Here is a 16,907-nt window from a genome sequence, read left to right on the forward strand (position 1 = left end):
TACGAGCTCTACTTTCCAAGATGCTCAGTACCTTCAGATATGCATAGATAGCATTTTCTAATCTCTGAACTGACAGGAATTTGCATACCATAATGTTCAGGAGAGGAAGTGGTGGAAGGGAGAACCATATAGCTCAACCCCATTACAAGGTAAAACTATTTTTGACCTCTATATTATGTAAGTATGAGTTTCACTAACTTGTATTTGATTTCTTGGAACTGACTCAGGGCTGTTCTAGTTAATTTATTAACTTAAGTGTTAAACATGCTAGAGTCTTCCATGTCCAACACTCCCATAAGATGAAAAAGACCCAGGAACTCAACTCGGTGAAAAGTCATAAAATGTTGATGAATTTCAATGCATATGGCAGTTTTAAAAAGTATTTTAATATATTATAAATAACCAATTCAGTGTCAATTTACAGTGCCAGGTTTTAAATCAGTTTTAGAAATGGCAATAGGAAGACATATAAGGAAATAGCTCAGATGGAAATGCTTGCTTGCTGTGTAACCATGAGGGCCTGAGTTCAGATCTAAAACATCTGTGCAAGAAGCCAGGCATGGCTTTTACATTAATGGGCCTGCAGTCTTATGATTAAGTCTAGCAAAGAGCCATGCACACAAAAATATTATGGTAATATAAAAGTTATTTACACTTGAAAGCTGAAGTTTTTTTTAAGTTTATTTCTAGGAGGGCAAAGGAGGCGTAAGCCCAATGTCATGACCTAATTTTTATTGAATAATTTGTCATTATGTAAGGTGACACATTAAGTCACCTTAATTTTTTTAATAGGAATTTTTTTAAAGATTTATTTATTATTATTTACAGAAGAGGGTGCCAGATCTCATTACAGATGGTTGTGAGCCACCATGTGGTTGCTGGGAATTGAACTCAGGACCTCTGGAAGAGCAGTCGGTGCTCTTAACCTCTGAGCCATCTCTCCAGCCCAATTTTTTATTTTTTATTTCTTTTTTTTTTTATTTTAAGGGACAGAAAATCTCTGGGTAGCCAAGGTTAATCTTGAACTCACGATCCTCAACCTCAGTCTCTTGAGTATTAAGGTTACAGGTGTACAGTGCCATGCCCAACTCCAGGTTGTGTTTATTTTTTCTTTTAAAAATATTTATTCTCTGAGCCTTTCATTAGCAACTCCTCCTGGGATATAGTTCAAAATAGTAGAGTACTTCCCTTTCATATATGATGCCCTAGGCTCAGTCCTTGGTACTGGTAAATAAAGTATATATAATGTACAAATTAAAGAATAATCAAATGAAAATACCCAAGCAAACATTCAGCTGATATATAGAACATGCTTAATTTTCCTATCTGTTATACACATCACAGTTGTATTTCCCTGTATTCCCCAAGAAGAAACAACTATTCTGCATTCTATTTTAATTATTCCCATCTTCTTTATAATTTTATTACATTACCTTATTGGTAATATAGAGACTGCTTAGCTTCTTGATTTTGAAACTTTATAGAGAATGTCTTCTCTGAGATAATTGGTTGTTGCTGTTTTCAGCAAGATGGTGAGATATGGTACTTCATTCTTGGATCATCACAGTTCAAGGTTAAGCCAGTAGTATGTTTAGATGTAACTTGTCTTGTTTTTTCACCCACTACCCTTTGATAGGCATTAGACTGAGTTCATATTTTTCCCATTTCAAAGAACAGCACTGTGGTTGATCTGGTACATACATACCTTCTGGACTTATTTATAGGGATTCAGAAAGCAGCAACTTTTGTACGTATATATGATTATCTAGTAGGAACCAAAACAAATTTTTCTTTTTCTCAAATAACCATGGTTAATCGGTTGAACCAAACTGTCAATATAAGTAGAAAAAATGAATACTTAGATATTTGAGTGCCAGAGGAGATTCTGTGTGACAATTTGCCCAAGTTCAAATTATCTTAAATGACAATATATATCCAATTGATTTTTTTCCTCTTTTGTTCCTAATAGTATCCAAATGAAAAATCTATCTGTTGAGCCATGCATTTTTACTGGGCCATCTTATCTATTATATAATTAACATTTTGACAGAATTATTCATTTTATAAACAGTTTTCTACATCTTGTTCTCTTTACGTTTAAAAATGCTTGAGGAAATAGGTATAATGTCTATTATACCTATTATTATTATCATCATCATCATCATCACATTCTTTTTCAAGATTCATAAAGTAGTTATCTGTGAGGTTAAGAGACATGTCCAGATTGGAAACTCTATCAACCTCTCTGAGTATACTATATACCATTAATATTTCATAAGTACCTTGGGGTATAATAGAGCAGACAAATGTGTTGTCATTCCTTTGAAAATACTGATTAAAATTTAAATTTATTCCTCAGTTCCATCTCTCTTATGCAGAGAAAGAACTGCTGGAGACAGAGCCAAGAGGAGAAGCCCATCAGGAAGTTCTGAGGCGAGCAGCCAAAGACCTTCCCATCTATACCCGGACCATGTCCGGAGGTAAGCTCTGATAATGAGGGACAGCGTGCAAATGGGGTATAATGACTCTTGGAAAGCACGTTCATATTCATAAGCGGTCAAACGCTTGCTGTAAAGTGCTGTGCTGTTTCTTGGGTTGCTATTAAATCTTTCCTGCACTGTACAGTTCCATACAACAGAGCAGAAATATGAGTCACACCGTGGCACCGAGATCTCGGAACTGATTCTGATTCTGTTCCTCCTCTGTTGTCATGTCTTGGTGATGATGTAAGGACTACTGAAGTCTGTCTCTGTAGTAGGGAAATTTTGCTTTTAAACTTTAATTATAACCTTTCCTATTTATGTATTTAAGGAAGCAATAACCTACAGTGGATAGAAAGCTAATAATTTTGCAAGTGATTTTTATGATTAAAGCAGTAATTGTGTAAATTATGTAAAACATAATTTAGGCATTGCTGTCTTTTTTATGTTAGATTTTATTTATTCTTCTTTCATACAATATATCCTGACCACAGCTTCCCCTCCCTCCCTCCACTCCCCCCTACCTCTGGATCCACTCCTCCACCCCTTTCTCCCCCAGAAAAGAGCAGTCCTCCCGGGGACATAACAGAACACTACACAACAAGATACAATAAGACTAGGCATAAACCCTTAGATCAGGTGGGTGAGGGAGCCAGTAAGAGGAAAATGTTCCCATGAGCATGCAAGAGTGTCAAAGACACCCCCATTCCCACTGTCAGGAGTAGCCCCAAACCAGCAGCTGTTGTATACATGCAGAGGACCTATCACAGGCCTGTGCAAGTGCCGGGATTGTTGCTTCAGTCTTTGTGAGGCCCCATGAGCCCTGTTCAGTTGATTCCCCAGCTGTGCTTGCTCAGTGTCCTCAACCCTTCTGGCTCCCACAATTCATCTTCCCCTATTTGGGGGATGCCCCAAGCTCTAAGGGGAGGGACTGATGTCGAGACCTCCAACCTGGGCTCTCTCGCTCTCTCTCTGACTATTGGCTGTGGGTCTGTATCTGTTCCCATCGGTTGATGGAGAATGCCTCTCTGATGATGACTGGACACGGCGCCAATCTATGACTATAGCAGAGCATCATTAGGAATCATTTCATTGATGTTTTTATTTTTGCCAGTTGTGTTTGATTCAATGGAAAGTGTTATGTAAATAAGTTAAATTAATGGAAAGCCTACTCAGCTTACATTTTAAGATAATTTAACGTCTAATGAAGTCATTGTCTTCAAAAGCCAACACACAGCCAAGAGAGGGTGTCACACACCTTTAATCCCTGCACTCAGGAGGCAGAGGCAGGCAAATATCTGAGTTTGAGGTTAGCCTGTTCTACAAAATGAGTTCCAGGACAGCCAGTGCTGTTATACAGAGAAACCCTGTCTCGAAAAAATAAACAAATAAACAAAAACCAAAAAAACCCAACATCAAAACTACATGAACTACTGATACTGCCAGGACCTAACCCAGACTGTTTTGTGGCTTTAAACTTCTGATAACCCATTATGGCTCATTAACCCATTGGTCTGTTGAGTCCTTAAAATATGGCTAGACCAACATGAGAATTCTTAAATACAAGATACACAAATGCTTTCAAAGATTTAGCATGTAAGAAATGTAAAATGGGGCCTGGAGAGATGGTTCAGTGGTAAAGAGCACTGACTGTTCTTCCAGAGGACCCGGGTTCAATTCCCAGCACCCACAACTGTCTGTAACTCCAGTTCTAGGGTACTAAAACACCAATGTACATAAAATAAATAAGTTATTTAAAATGTAAAATGCCTCATTAATATTCCTATATAATTTGCATTTGCTTTGAGCTCACATTAGAACCATATTGAATCCACATCTAATACAGTCTTTACTGTTCTGTTTACCACAATCTAGTGCACTCTGTGAGATTTATATAGAGAAATAGTCTCTCAAAATCAGCCGTCCAGATCCACTGTGCTCTCTGGACTGTTGAAGAAAAGATGCCATCATTACCTGCAAGAACTAAAAGTCTCTATTGGAAATGCTTCTTCCTATACTTGCATTGTATCATAATCAACAGAGATGTGAGGTCTTTCCCAATTTATAGAACCAATAGAGTGTGTTTACACATGCTAGACTATGTCTCCGTGGCATATTCTCAGTTGTGCACAGGAATAAACTGACTCAGCTGAGGGAGACTCTCTGTTGACCAGTAGACATGAACGCACTTTCCCCTTGAGAGCCTTACCATAGCCACTGATGACAATGGCTTAGAGAGTTTTTCTGAGAGGTCTTCTGTTCTTGGGAAATCTCTCCAGGGCAGCCTGTCTCTAGGCAAGTGTTTTCATTTTCCGTCTTTAAACTGGGTTGAATATCTTTTTTTTTTTAATTATCAAATTTAAATTCAGTATACTTTTTAGAGTTTAAATCTGGAGCGATGATAAAAAAGCCATTTAATTGTATTTTCAGTGACTTGTTACGTTTAAGACTAAGTGAACTCTTTGTTCCTAGCAATCCGGTATTGTGACAGATGCCAACTTATAAAACCAGACCGCTGCCATCACTGTTCCGTCTGTGATAAGTAAGGAAACCTTTTCTTCTCAAAAGATGTTCAGTACTGCGTTACTGCTTTCCACAATTATCACCATAGACCACATTCATGCTGTTTAGGCCACCGTTTGGATACATGAGTGGAATTAGTCCTTGTATTAATGGCAGTGTAGCTTATGGCCACAATTAATGCTGTTTCCCCAGGTTCATGGTAACATAACATGAACACATTTAGCATTTCTCACATGGCAAGTTCAACTTAGCAAGTATTAATTCTGTGAGTGTTTTCCATCTTTATAAAGACATCTTGATAGACTTCTCACACTTAGGTAGTATTGTATATTTAGTATATGACAGAAACAGAAAGACTACTCCTAAAAATTGATAGTCAGGAGCAAATTTTATATAGAGTTTGTGTAAATCAACTGATGTTTTCCACATTTTAAAGAAAAGTGGGCTTGTACTAATATAGCAGTATTTTAAAAAGAAATTGATTTGTATCTTAAGGAATGTACAGTTTGAAGTTTTATTCTGTTACAACTAGAATCAGCTACAGTATCTGTTTTAGATGAGAATGTCTACTCTTACTGGATTTTATTTTTAAATGAGTAATTTTGTAATATTTTACATGTCAGAACTATTGAAAATATTTCATATTTTCTTTTTATAATGAACATCATAAAGTGTCATGTTTTATTTTTTGGATTATTTTTAGATGTATTTTGAAGATGGATCATCATTGCCCCTGGTGAGTATAAACCTATATTAGAAATAAGTTTGAGTGCTGGGCACATGCCTTTAATCCCAGCACTCGGGAGGCAGAGCCAGGCGGATCTCTGTGAGTTCAAGGCCAGCCTAGTCTACAGAGTGAGATCCAGGAAAGGTGCAAAGCTACACAGAGAAACCCTGTCTCGGAAAAAAAAAGAAAGAAAGAAAGAAAGAAAGAAAGAAAGAAAGAAAGAAAGAAAGAAAGAAAGAAAGAAAAAGAAAAAAGTTTGAATCGTTAACAGTATAAATCGAATCACTTTTTACAAATTCTTTCACTAATCAGTTACCTTGCTTGTCCTAGAGGCACTTGCAGGTTTAGTTTCTAGTGCTTAATTAGCTTCAAAGAGCCTTCATTTGGGAGAATCTTCATTAAGTAATTCTAAAACTAGTACATTAATAACACGAAAATTAATTTTACATGTTTTCTCTGCACGAGTATTCTTTTATGCACATATACAAACACAGATGCACTAAAATACTTTCCAGAAATGTAAATATTTATACATTAATGATATATATATTACATTAATTAATAATACCTCAGTAGAAGTTTATAATAAACTTTCAACAATTTGTTTTAATGAGGCTACACTGAGAGGTAGAACAGTAAACAGACAAGTACACAGACACATTTAACTTAGAACTCACTCCTCACATTTTTTTTTACTCCTTCTAAGTCACTAATTTAAGTGACTTTATTGGGGCCTATCTGAAAGATCCACTAGTGAAGGTTGGTTTCTCTATTCTTGTTATCATTTTTCGTTCTGTGTACGTTATTCATGTTAAGGTTGCCATGTCTGAATTCAAGCATTAATTGTAATTATTACACAAGCTTTACTTCTTCCGGGGGTGGCACACAGGAGGGATATGAATGCTCCCACGTTTGCATTAGGCAGTCTGCAGGATGCACTGGATGATTTTCCTAGGAACAGAGAAGTGTAGGGAAGACTGGGGGTCTATGCTTCCTACATCTCTTACCATGGTACCTCTCCCTCTTCCTCAGCACATTTCTCCCTTGAAAGTGTTAAGGGTGGTAAACACCCACCAGAATGATGTCTCCTTTTAAAAAAATGTTTGGATGACCCCTCTTTGTACTGATTTATACTTGGATTTATTCTTCTGTTCCCCATTCCTTTCCCACCAAACCAATATCCTCAATTACCAGTTTTCCTCATTTTCATCCCCATTTTCCCCAATTCTCCCAGTGCCCCCCCAACACACAGTGCCATGTAAGTTTTCTGGTAGTGAGCAGCTCCTTTGATGACATCCCTCGGTCTTAAGAACCAGTGTGTGTTTCCTTAGTTCCTCATCGGGGCTTTCTTGTATCTGAATAAGTTTGCTCAACTCACAACACTGTTGGTCCAGAAGTACCAGGACATTACCACCTCTAGGCCTATCCTTTCAACCAGAGAAAGCCGGACTAATAACTCAACTCCATTGACAGTTTTTCCATTTTTATGGTGCTGGGCCTCAAACCCAGGACCTTGAACATGCTGGGGAAGCACTCTGCCCCACACTACATCTCCAGCTCTTATTGCTTTCTTATCTAAAACAAGCACACAAACCTACCTACCTGTACCAAAGCTATTGTCTCGGAGTCGGCTTGGAGGAGAACTCAGATTAAGCAATCTCCTGTGTGTGTTTCTGCACAATCTAAACACCATTAGCAGTGATAAAATAAGCAGGGCAGAGAGTTGATGCCAATTTTTTTTCATTGTAATGAAAGATTATGATAGTAAAGCCTGGAGAGATGGGGACAATCAGATTTGTTCCAGGTCAGTGCGTACCATAGCTCTGGCCATCCATTGTTAGGTGCATAAACTTACAAAAATAGAAAATAGTGACTTATGATTAGAGCGGTCTTCCTAAGCCAGCAATTAATAGGGCAGAATAAGAAACTTTAACAGATAACCTATTAAAAAGGTTAAAGAGAATAGCTAGACTATGTCAGGTTTTTGTTTGTTTAGTGGGGTTTTTTGGGGTTTTGTTGTTGTTGTTTGGGTTGGTTTTTTGTTTGTTTGTTTTTTGTTTTTTGTTTTTTAAGACAGGGTTTCTCTGTGTAGTTTTGGTGCCTATCCTGGATCTCGCTCTATAGACAAGGCTGGCCTCAAACTCACAGAGATACACCTGGCTCTGCCTCCTGAGTTCTGGGATTAAAGGCATGCACCACCACCACCTGGCAAAGATGGCAGTATTTAAGCAATAAGCTCCCACAGCGTAAATTCCTTAACCTCAGAAGTTTATTGAACTGTTTCTTGCACTGACATTTCCCAGGCTGCTACCTCTGTTCCCATCATCATCTCCCCTGAAGAGATCTGCAGCCTCATCAGTATGGGGATGACTGGGTGCCAAGTGCCCTGTATTCAGCAGGTGCCAATTCAATGGATTATCCAACTTTTTTTTTTTTAAATTTTAGATGGAATGAGATGGGTAAATAGCTTAGAAGTCAGGGTGCTGACCTAGCATGCATGAGGCCCTAGGTTTAATCTTTAGCACCAGAAACAAATTTAAGAATTTAATTAAAAACTATGGAGAACTAGGGATGTATCCCAGTGGTAGAGTACATACTTGGTATGGGATGAAATCTGGGTTCACACACAGTACACCCCTCAAAAAGTACAGATAAAACATAGTGTGGTTCTAGAGTTCAAAAGCAAAAACAGTGAATGTGTTTTCTCTCATCTTTTTTTACTTCTTCCCTAATCACAGAGAACCACTATTGGTATTGTCATGGCTACTGTTTAGGTCTAAATGTATCCATGTGTACATTTGTATATACATGTGCGTGCATGCGTGCACCCATCCGTGCGTACGTGCGTGTGCTCTATCTCTTAAAAAAAATATAAATGACAATAAAATCGATAGACTGGATGTGTTTCATTTCTTCATTCACTATATTATGAAACTGTTTTCATGTCAGTATATCAAAATCTTTTACACTTGTGTGAATATAATTTGTTAAAGGATTTTAGGATATTACCAGATTATTTAGCTGCCTTTTTATACAGGCCTTGAATATGGTTGTGAACTTTGGAGTACGTATCGACTCTGAGCATTTGAAACATTAGATGAACAATGCCTGTCTGTTTTATACTTAATGATTTGCAGGTCTGGCTGGGCATTTAAAATTACCTAGTAGGGCCTGGCAGTGGTGGTGCACGTAGAGGCAGGTGGATCTTTGTGAGTTCGAGGCCAGCCTGGTCTACAGAGTGAGTTCCAGGATAGGCTCCAAAGCTACACAGAGAAACCCTGTATCGAAAAACCTAAATAAATAAATAATAAACAAATAAACAAACAAATAAATGAATGAAATCACCTAGTAAGTTTTAGGAGATCAGTCTCACCCTTGTCATTTTTAACTAAATGGGAGTTTCTGTAGTGTTTATTTTATTGGATTTTTCTACTGGCGGAATGATTTTACTTTTAGCATAAACTTTTAATCATATTTATAATACTTTGGTATGCTTATCCAATAACTTCCTCAAATAAAGCAAATAATTTTAGCTTCAATGTATCGAATGCCCAATGTGTTTTAAAGAATATATATATAATGTTATCTTTAAATACTGATGACAGAAAAACTAGAAATCATTTGTCCTGAGGCTCAGCAAGGTTGAAGAGTGCACTCAAAGTCACAAAGCTAGTTTTGTTTGGGAACCTGAAAATCTACTTTCTTTCCCATGTATTGTTTTCTTTCTAGTTTAGATTCAGAAAGCAGTTCCTGTGAACCAGCCCACAGCAAATGCTTTACACCAAATTAAAATGACGTAACCCAAAATGTGTTGTTTCTGCGTAAAATTCATTGCTGTCCCTTCTGGAGGATGCTTGGATACAGCTTGATACTTGCCAAACAGTCTACACTAAGCAGTTACAATGTCTAACCTGAGCAGTTACAATGTCTAGCCAACAGCTGTGGTGAAAAGAGTACATTGTTATTCTTCAAGATAAACACTCCTTCTCTGTTTCCAGAATTTTCTATGGACACATAATAAACGGCGAAATTTTTGGTTTTGACTCCACATTCTGCATTCTTGGTTCTTGCAGAGCACATTACCCTAGCAATTATCAGCATGAGTTTCAGTAAGCTAAGTCAGTTTTAAAAACCCTGATGAAAATCATCTTCTTTCTATAAAAATGTCCTTCATCGCTTAATAAAAGCCTTCTTTTATGCATTCCTGCAGAAAGAGGATCAACAGGTACTAGTCACTGTAACTCAGGCCACAAGTTTACGCCCTTGTTTATGCCCACCCTGCCCCGTGTGTCCCAGCATCCCACCTCTATTTACCCACTCCACCTCTTGAAAACAACACAAGTAAGCAAAGGCACTCTTTGGAGAGAGATCACATTAGAGGAAGCCTGTACAGGCCTGTTTCCAGTATTCTTTCTTGCCATTATTCCATTCCGGTGCCATAAGAAACAGTCTCAGAGATCTGTGCCTTCTCGTGGGGCCCTCTAAAGCCGCAGACATCACCGTTAACAAGTAGCATGCAATTTAGCTTATTTATGAATTGCTTCTCCATGGACAAGACCTTGAAGTTCAAAATTACTAAATCTCCTATTGGTCCCTTTACATTGTGCTTTTTTTTTTTTTTGAGGTACAGAATGTAAACATCATTTATGAGAGTATAGATTTTTTTTTTAAAGCAAGAAAGGATAAAATGTTTGTTTCTTGACCACGGTCACCGGGTTGAGGGGAAGAAGATGAAGAAGGAGAGGGACTGGAGGGAAGAAGAACAGGAAGGAGATGAAGAAAGAGAGGGGCTCAAGAGGGAAGAGGAACAGGAAGGAGAGGAAGCAGTAGGTTGACACTGTGCCTCAGGTTTGTCGCCCCAGCTAACTACCAGTTAACTCCATCACCTCCATCTGCCAGTTTAGCCACGGAGGCTGTGAACATCTGCAGGAGATCATGGAGTCATACCCTTGTCTTATGGAACATGGGAAAACAGAGAAAATGCCTACAGTAAGAAATGCACTCAGTTTTGTGTTGCGGATATTTATAGTTGTGAGTCCACTCTCCCCCAACCGTCATATAATAGTTTTAGAACAGGAACTTAGGAATTTATGAATTTTCATGTTTGGAATCATAAAATGTAGAGCTGGATTCCAGAAATTACTGAGCACTTATAAAGAAGATGGAACTCTAATAGGCAGTAGCCCGTTCTGACCCCCCCCAGAGTCATAAAATTATCTAATATCAAGTGGGCGGTACACTCTGTTTAGCTGGCTCCCACCCCTCCTGTTCAGAATTCTCCCATTGAATGCACCTTGATAATTTGGTTGCCTCCGTGATGGCATGCGATGAGAAATATTGAAGGGACTTCATCCAATTTGGGAAAACCTGAAAGACAGACTAACTTACTTAATCACAATAGGAAACAGAATCGAGAGCTAACTTAGTGAGTTCTCCAAATCTGTTTGACTTTGTTGGGTTTGTTACAAACTCTCTGCCCTTAGGTGTGTGTTTATTTCTGTAATTCATCATATATGAGGTGGAGCGACATGATCTGTGATTGATTAAAGCAATATTAAATATCATATATTGAGTATCTGAGCACAAAACTTTCTTTTAAATGTGTTAGGAAATGTAATGCTCACTATGAATGGAATGCTAATGAATTGTTAATGAACATACACCCAAAGCCATGCTATGTTTAAACATATTTATCCCTACACTGAAGCTGTAACTCATTGAGACTATTTTTGTTTTGTTGGCAGGGTGAACAATTGCGTTGGATTTTCAAATTACAAATTTTTCCTCCTTTTCTTGGCGTATTCTCTGCTGTACTGCCTTTTTATTGCTGCTACAGATTTACAGTATTTTATCAGGTTTTGGACAGTAAGTCATTACTTTAGTGCCTTTTCTGTGTAGAAATATTCAGCAGTGAGTTATTGCAGGGCCTGGCTTTCTAGGGTTAGTCTGTGAACCCTCAGCCCTCATAATTCGCCGTCTGTGTTTATGCATTCCCCTTTTCCAAATTGATTTGTAACTTCCCAACCAATGTTCTTAGAGCTTTTTCAGTAGTTTCTAGACACATACAGATGTGTGCAGTGCACATGCATGTCCACAGTTGAGGTAAACAAGGCATCGCCCTGCCCCATCCATCTCAGGGTCCCATAAACATGTATGTTCTCCTGTGGTCTGTGTGCCTCTGGGGTTTGTGGATGGTTTTTTGTTTGTTTGCTTTGTTTTGTTTTTACCTTTTGTTGATTTTGCAATATAAAATGATCTTTAAACGTACTGATGAAGTGCTGTCTGTCTACTGTTTCTAAATGAGACTGATGTGTCTCATGGAGAAAATACATGCTTCATCCAGGCATCAATTACAGGACAAATTCTGTTGTTCAGAATTTCCATATTAATAAGTCAATACAATACATTAAATAAGGGGCATTCAGGCAAAACTTCACATCAGATAAGGTTGTGGTGAGTAGATGCCTAAGGCATTATGAGAGGAGAAAACCGACCCCATGTTTCCTCTAGATCCAGTACTCATGGATCCACTGTTCAGGGCAATCTTGTGGAGCGTAACGACAATGAATAATTGGAATCAACTAGATAAGCAGATTTTTTTCCTCAGTATTTAAAATTTGAAGTGTATACTCCTCCTGTGTGGGTTGTCTTTAAAACTGTTATATCTGCAATATCCTGAATTTTTATTACAAATTCAATTAATAAGCTTTAGGCAGTTCCTTTTTTTGTACTATATATATAAGCAAGGCAAAACAAAACTGTGAAGTATGTAATCTATCTAGAAACATTTCTGGTGAACATGAAATGATGGTTTAAAAAAAAGCCAGGATTGTTTTTTTCATTGAATTTTATTTTATTTTCATTAAATTGTCTTTCATTATGGCAAGAATTTCTGAGTTGCTAGGTAACTTTTATGAGATTTAAACAAAATTTAATACTAACAAGTTACTGAATGCTTGCTGCATGCTAGTCTCATTGCTAAGAAATACAAAACACTGGTGGGTTCCTAGCATTCAAAGATACGTCCATTTCCGGTTGATGAGTGGTCTCTAAAAAATGTCTTCCAGACTGTAATCTTACTGCCCTCCATTCCTATGGGTGGTTTTCATTCCAAACCTCAAAAACATCTGAACAGGAAAGACCAACATTTCTTTTGTTCAGACTTTACTGTTGAAAGCTGCCAGCGAAAAGGTCTTATCTTTTATATCAATAGCAAGTACTGCCGGGAATCATGTTGATCATGCTGGAATGGGAGGCCCTGGCTTCCTAGTGTTCTCCATGGAATGCCAGGCCTGCCTTCATCCCCAAGCCAGCCCATCTCTCCAGCAGACAGTGAGCGACAAACAGGTGTTGTAGTGCTGGCTTCTTTAAACCTCGGGTATTAAAATATTTATTTCAGACAGGTATTACTAATGTTGATCATTTCTGTGATGCTACTAACAGCTCGAAGCATTATTGTGGGGCATGTCTCCTGTATTCTTTTAGTCGATGCTGTTGTTGATAGTCAAAAGTATCAGTGAGCAGAGGAACTAACCTATGCTAACTGGCCTTCATTTTCCTGGCATTATAATTAAAGTCATTTAAACATTTGTGAATATGAGGCATGCTAAAAACATATTTGGACAGTAAATTTAAAACTCCATTTTATAGTTTCTCTTCACTTGTTTCCTACTGGCATAGTGTATACTGCCATGTTTGTTTGTTTCTAGGATTTGATTTGGTTATGCAAAGCAAAAGTAAATATTCCAACTTTAATCTTTTCTGAACATATATTCATATATCAGGAAGCATTTAATTTCATATGAAATAGTTTTTACTTTTCTCCTTTTTAAATCATTTTCCATTTCTAAACTATTTAAAGAAGACGGTGGTGCTAACCGATACATCCGTGGAGGGGATATCCCCTCACCCCTCTGACAAACACGTTGTTCTCTGCCTTCCCTTGTAGAATGGTCTGCCCGATACTCAAGCCAAGTTCCATATTATGTTCCTATTCTTTGCTGCAGCCATGTTCTCGGTCAGCTTGTCTTCTCTGTTTGGTTATCATTGTTGGCTCGTCAGCAAAAATAAGTCTACATTAGGTGAGTATCCCATTATTAGAGGGAACCGAGCTTTAAATATGCATGCAGTCATTCCCTAAAAGTTGCCATCTGAGTAAGTTTCATCAACCTGTCTTGAAGTTAAAAAAAAAAAAACTTTCTTATTCCCCATGTGTTTTGTAATGTCATATAGACACATGCCCATTCTTTGTGTGTGTGTGTGTGTGTGTGTGTGTGTGTATTTTTTTTTCCAGAGCTGAGGACTGAACGTAGGGCCGTGCGCTTGCTAGGCAAGCGCTCTATTACTGAGCTAAATCCCCAACCCCCTTTGCATATATTAATTAGGGGTGCATGGTGTGCAAAGCAGTATTCATGTGAGGGGAGAGCAAAGAAAAGCAATCTTTTGGGGGACACAAAGGCAAAAATCAAACATAAAAGTAAATATTAAATATAAAATCAGAACACTTTGAAGGACACAAACAGGCCATGAAGTATGACAGGAGGGCTGGAGATAGTGGAAGGGAAGCCATTTTTGAATGAGTTGTCAGGGACAGTCTTGCCACACTAAGAAACAGTCCATCTGAAAAGTTAACCACAGGAAGAGCCAGAACACTGTAGGCACAGAACAGAGTCTGTTAAAAAGCTCTAGGCCGGGCAACGGAGGCACATGCCTTTAATCCCAGCACTTGGGAGGCAGAGCCAGGCAGATCTCTGTGAGTTCGAGGCCAGCCTGGTCGACAGAGTGAGATCCAGGAAAGGCACAAAGCTACGGAGAGAAACAAACTCTGTCTTGGGGGAAAAAAAAAAAAAAACAGGAGGAGGAGAAGGAGGGAAGAGGGAAGAAGAAGAAGAGGAGGAGGAGGAAGAAAAGGAGGAGAAGGAGGAGGAGGAGTGATGGGTTGTGTGGGTTGTGTTAATTGTTAAATAATATCTAGAGTCTCTTGAGAGATGGCCCTCTCTCTGGGCATGCCTATAAGGAGGTGAGGTAGGCAGAAGATTATCTTAGCTCCCTTAATTGAGGTGGGAAGGTCCTCCTGCTGTGGGTGACAGCATTCCCTGGCTGGGATCCTGAACTGTACACATGGAGGAAGGGAGTGAAAAGCAGCGTGCATGCATCGTTCACTCCTGCCAGTGACTTCCTGCCATGATGGTCTGCAGCCTCAACTGTGAGCCAAATAAACCCTTTCTCCCTTACGTTGCTCTCCTCTAACTCTTGTCTCACACCACCAGGGAAAGAGACTAAGATGGAAGGGATGTAGCAGGGCTCAGAGGGAAAGGTACAACTGCAGGTGTCCACACTGAAGAGGAAGGAGCATGTCAGCCAGTAACTGTACAGTGGGATGAGCCAGAAAAAAAACAAAAAACAAACAAAGCAAGCAGAGGGAAGGATGTAATTCATATAGGAGACCCCAGAAAGGAAGTTAGAGGAAAATAAATGAAACCCGTAACTGTTATTTTTACTACAATGAATCTGACAAGGCTTAGCTGAGGAGAAAAAGTAAGAGTTATTACCAAAATTAGAGGTGGAAGTAGCATTAGGAAGTGAAGGGTTTTGAGAGGACTGTGGGAAATGCTGCCCATCAGCACAATGGCTGACCTAGGTGTGATGGGAAATGACCAGAAACAAAGCACCAACCTGAGAGAGGAAATAGCCAGGCCACATCGGGAAGCCCTTGTCTAATAAAGAAGGTTGGTTTGGGGGGATTTGTTGTTGTTGTTGTTGTTGTTTGTTTGTTTGGGGTTTTTTTGTTTTGTTTTGTTTTTGAGGGGGGTCTTTTCTTAAAGCTGAACATCCAGGAACAACACAAGCTAAAGCTCTCATAACTTCACATTTCCTTTGGTATCTGACCCTGCCAGTTAGACTTTGTCTCCAAAGCAATGGACAAAATCTCTACATGTCTAAATGCGTTCCTGTCCTAAAATGAAGATTTTAGAATTTGCAAGGCTACCCAAGAGGAGCACGTGGCATTGTAAAAAGAGCCCTGATGGCCTTGCAGGAATTCCACATCTGTATTCTTTGGTTATGTGACCGTGGGCAATTCTGATGCCTCTTTGGACCACAGCTTTGATACACGGAATGGGCACAACTGGATATGACTGTTTGGGGATTAGATTTTTGTTTGGGCAAGCTGGTTATAAAGTATATTTTGGGGGCAGCTGAAAAATTATGATGAGATAAAATTTCAGTGATGTTAAAAGTTGAGTTTATTGACTTAAAGAGGTTATCGGTGATATGGAAAATGTACTCACATTTTGTTTTAAAGTATATAAGTTTCAATACCTCAATATTATTCAGTCCATCCACCTATTTTTATTAATTAATTAATTATTCATTCATTTATTTGCCAGATCTAGAAGGTGGGCTGGTAGAGTAGTTCAGTGGTTAAAAAAAACAAAACAAAAAAACAAAAAAAAAACCAGTAGCTCAGTGGTTAAAAACAAACAATACTTGCCACAAAGCCTGACGATCTGAGTTTAATCCCTGCGTCCCACATAAAGGTAGAAGGGGGTACCCTCTCCACAAAGTTGCCCTCTGCCCCCCACATGCACACCATGGCACGTGTGCTCCCATGATGCCCACATACACACATACCAATGATAAATAAAACAAAGATCTGGAAGGGGTCAATTTTAATTTATTGGGTCATTGGTATTTTCTAGTTTTTCTCTAGTGCACATTGTGCTCTTATAATAGTGAAAATTTAAAATAGACCCACTCAACTCATTTCTTAATATTTTAAACCAAAATAGCCTGCATTTCAGAGCTATGGATAGGTCTCCATGGAGGCTATGGTCACTTCACTAATTCCAATGTTAGGGGTCACTAGTGTATACATTCTGTTCTCATGGTACTGGCTCTCTGTTTCTTTTAGAGGCATTCAGAAATCCAGTATTTAGACATGGAACAGATAAGAATGGATTCAGCCTGGGTTTCAGCAAAAACATGCGGCAAGTTTTTGGTGATGAGAAGAAGTACTGGCTGCTACCCGTATTCTCCAGGTACGTTTTTCCGAAAGCTTTTCATCTGAACTAATGAAAGGAAGCAAACAAAGGACACCCTGAGTTCAACTTGTTGTTTTCCTGCGCAGAGCTTTCTAGAGTATTATCAAGCAGTTCAGTGTTGAGCGTGGAGAGCCA

At 38.6% G+C, this 16,907-nt stretch overlaps 1 protein-coding gene across 1 annotated transcript in view; it reads left to right on the forward strand.

The window, feature by feature from the left end:
- Nucleotides 1-16,907, forward strand: part of Zdhhc2 (zinc finger DHHC-type palmitoyltransferase 2) — a 64,735-nt gene that overhangs the window by 34,522 nt on the left and 13,306 nt on the right. Inside the window, exons 4-9 of the mRNA XM_036166360.1 lie at nucleotides 2,360-2,480; nucleotides 4,953-5,022; nucleotides 5,707-5,739; nucleotides 11,475-11,595; nucleotides 13,679-13,811; nucleotides 16,643-16,769. Of these exons, the coding sequence (XP_036022253.1) occupies nucleotides 2,360-2,480; nucleotides 4,953-5,022; nucleotides 5,707-5,739; nucleotides 11,475-11,595; nucleotides 13,679-13,811; nucleotides 16,643-16,769 (605 nt within the window). The remainder of the gene's footprint in view (nucleotides 1-2,359; nucleotides 2,481-4,952; nucleotides 5,023-5,706; nucleotides 5,740-11,474; nucleotides 11,596-13,678; nucleotides 13,812-16,642; nucleotides 16,770-16,907) is intronic.

This window comes from Onychomys torridus, chromosome 17, assembly GCF_903995425.1.
Source record: "Onychomys torridus chromosome 17, mOncTor1.1, whole genome shotgun sequence".
NCBI lineage: Eukaryota > Metazoa > Chordata > Mammalia > Rodentia > Cricetidae > Onychomys > Onychomys torridus.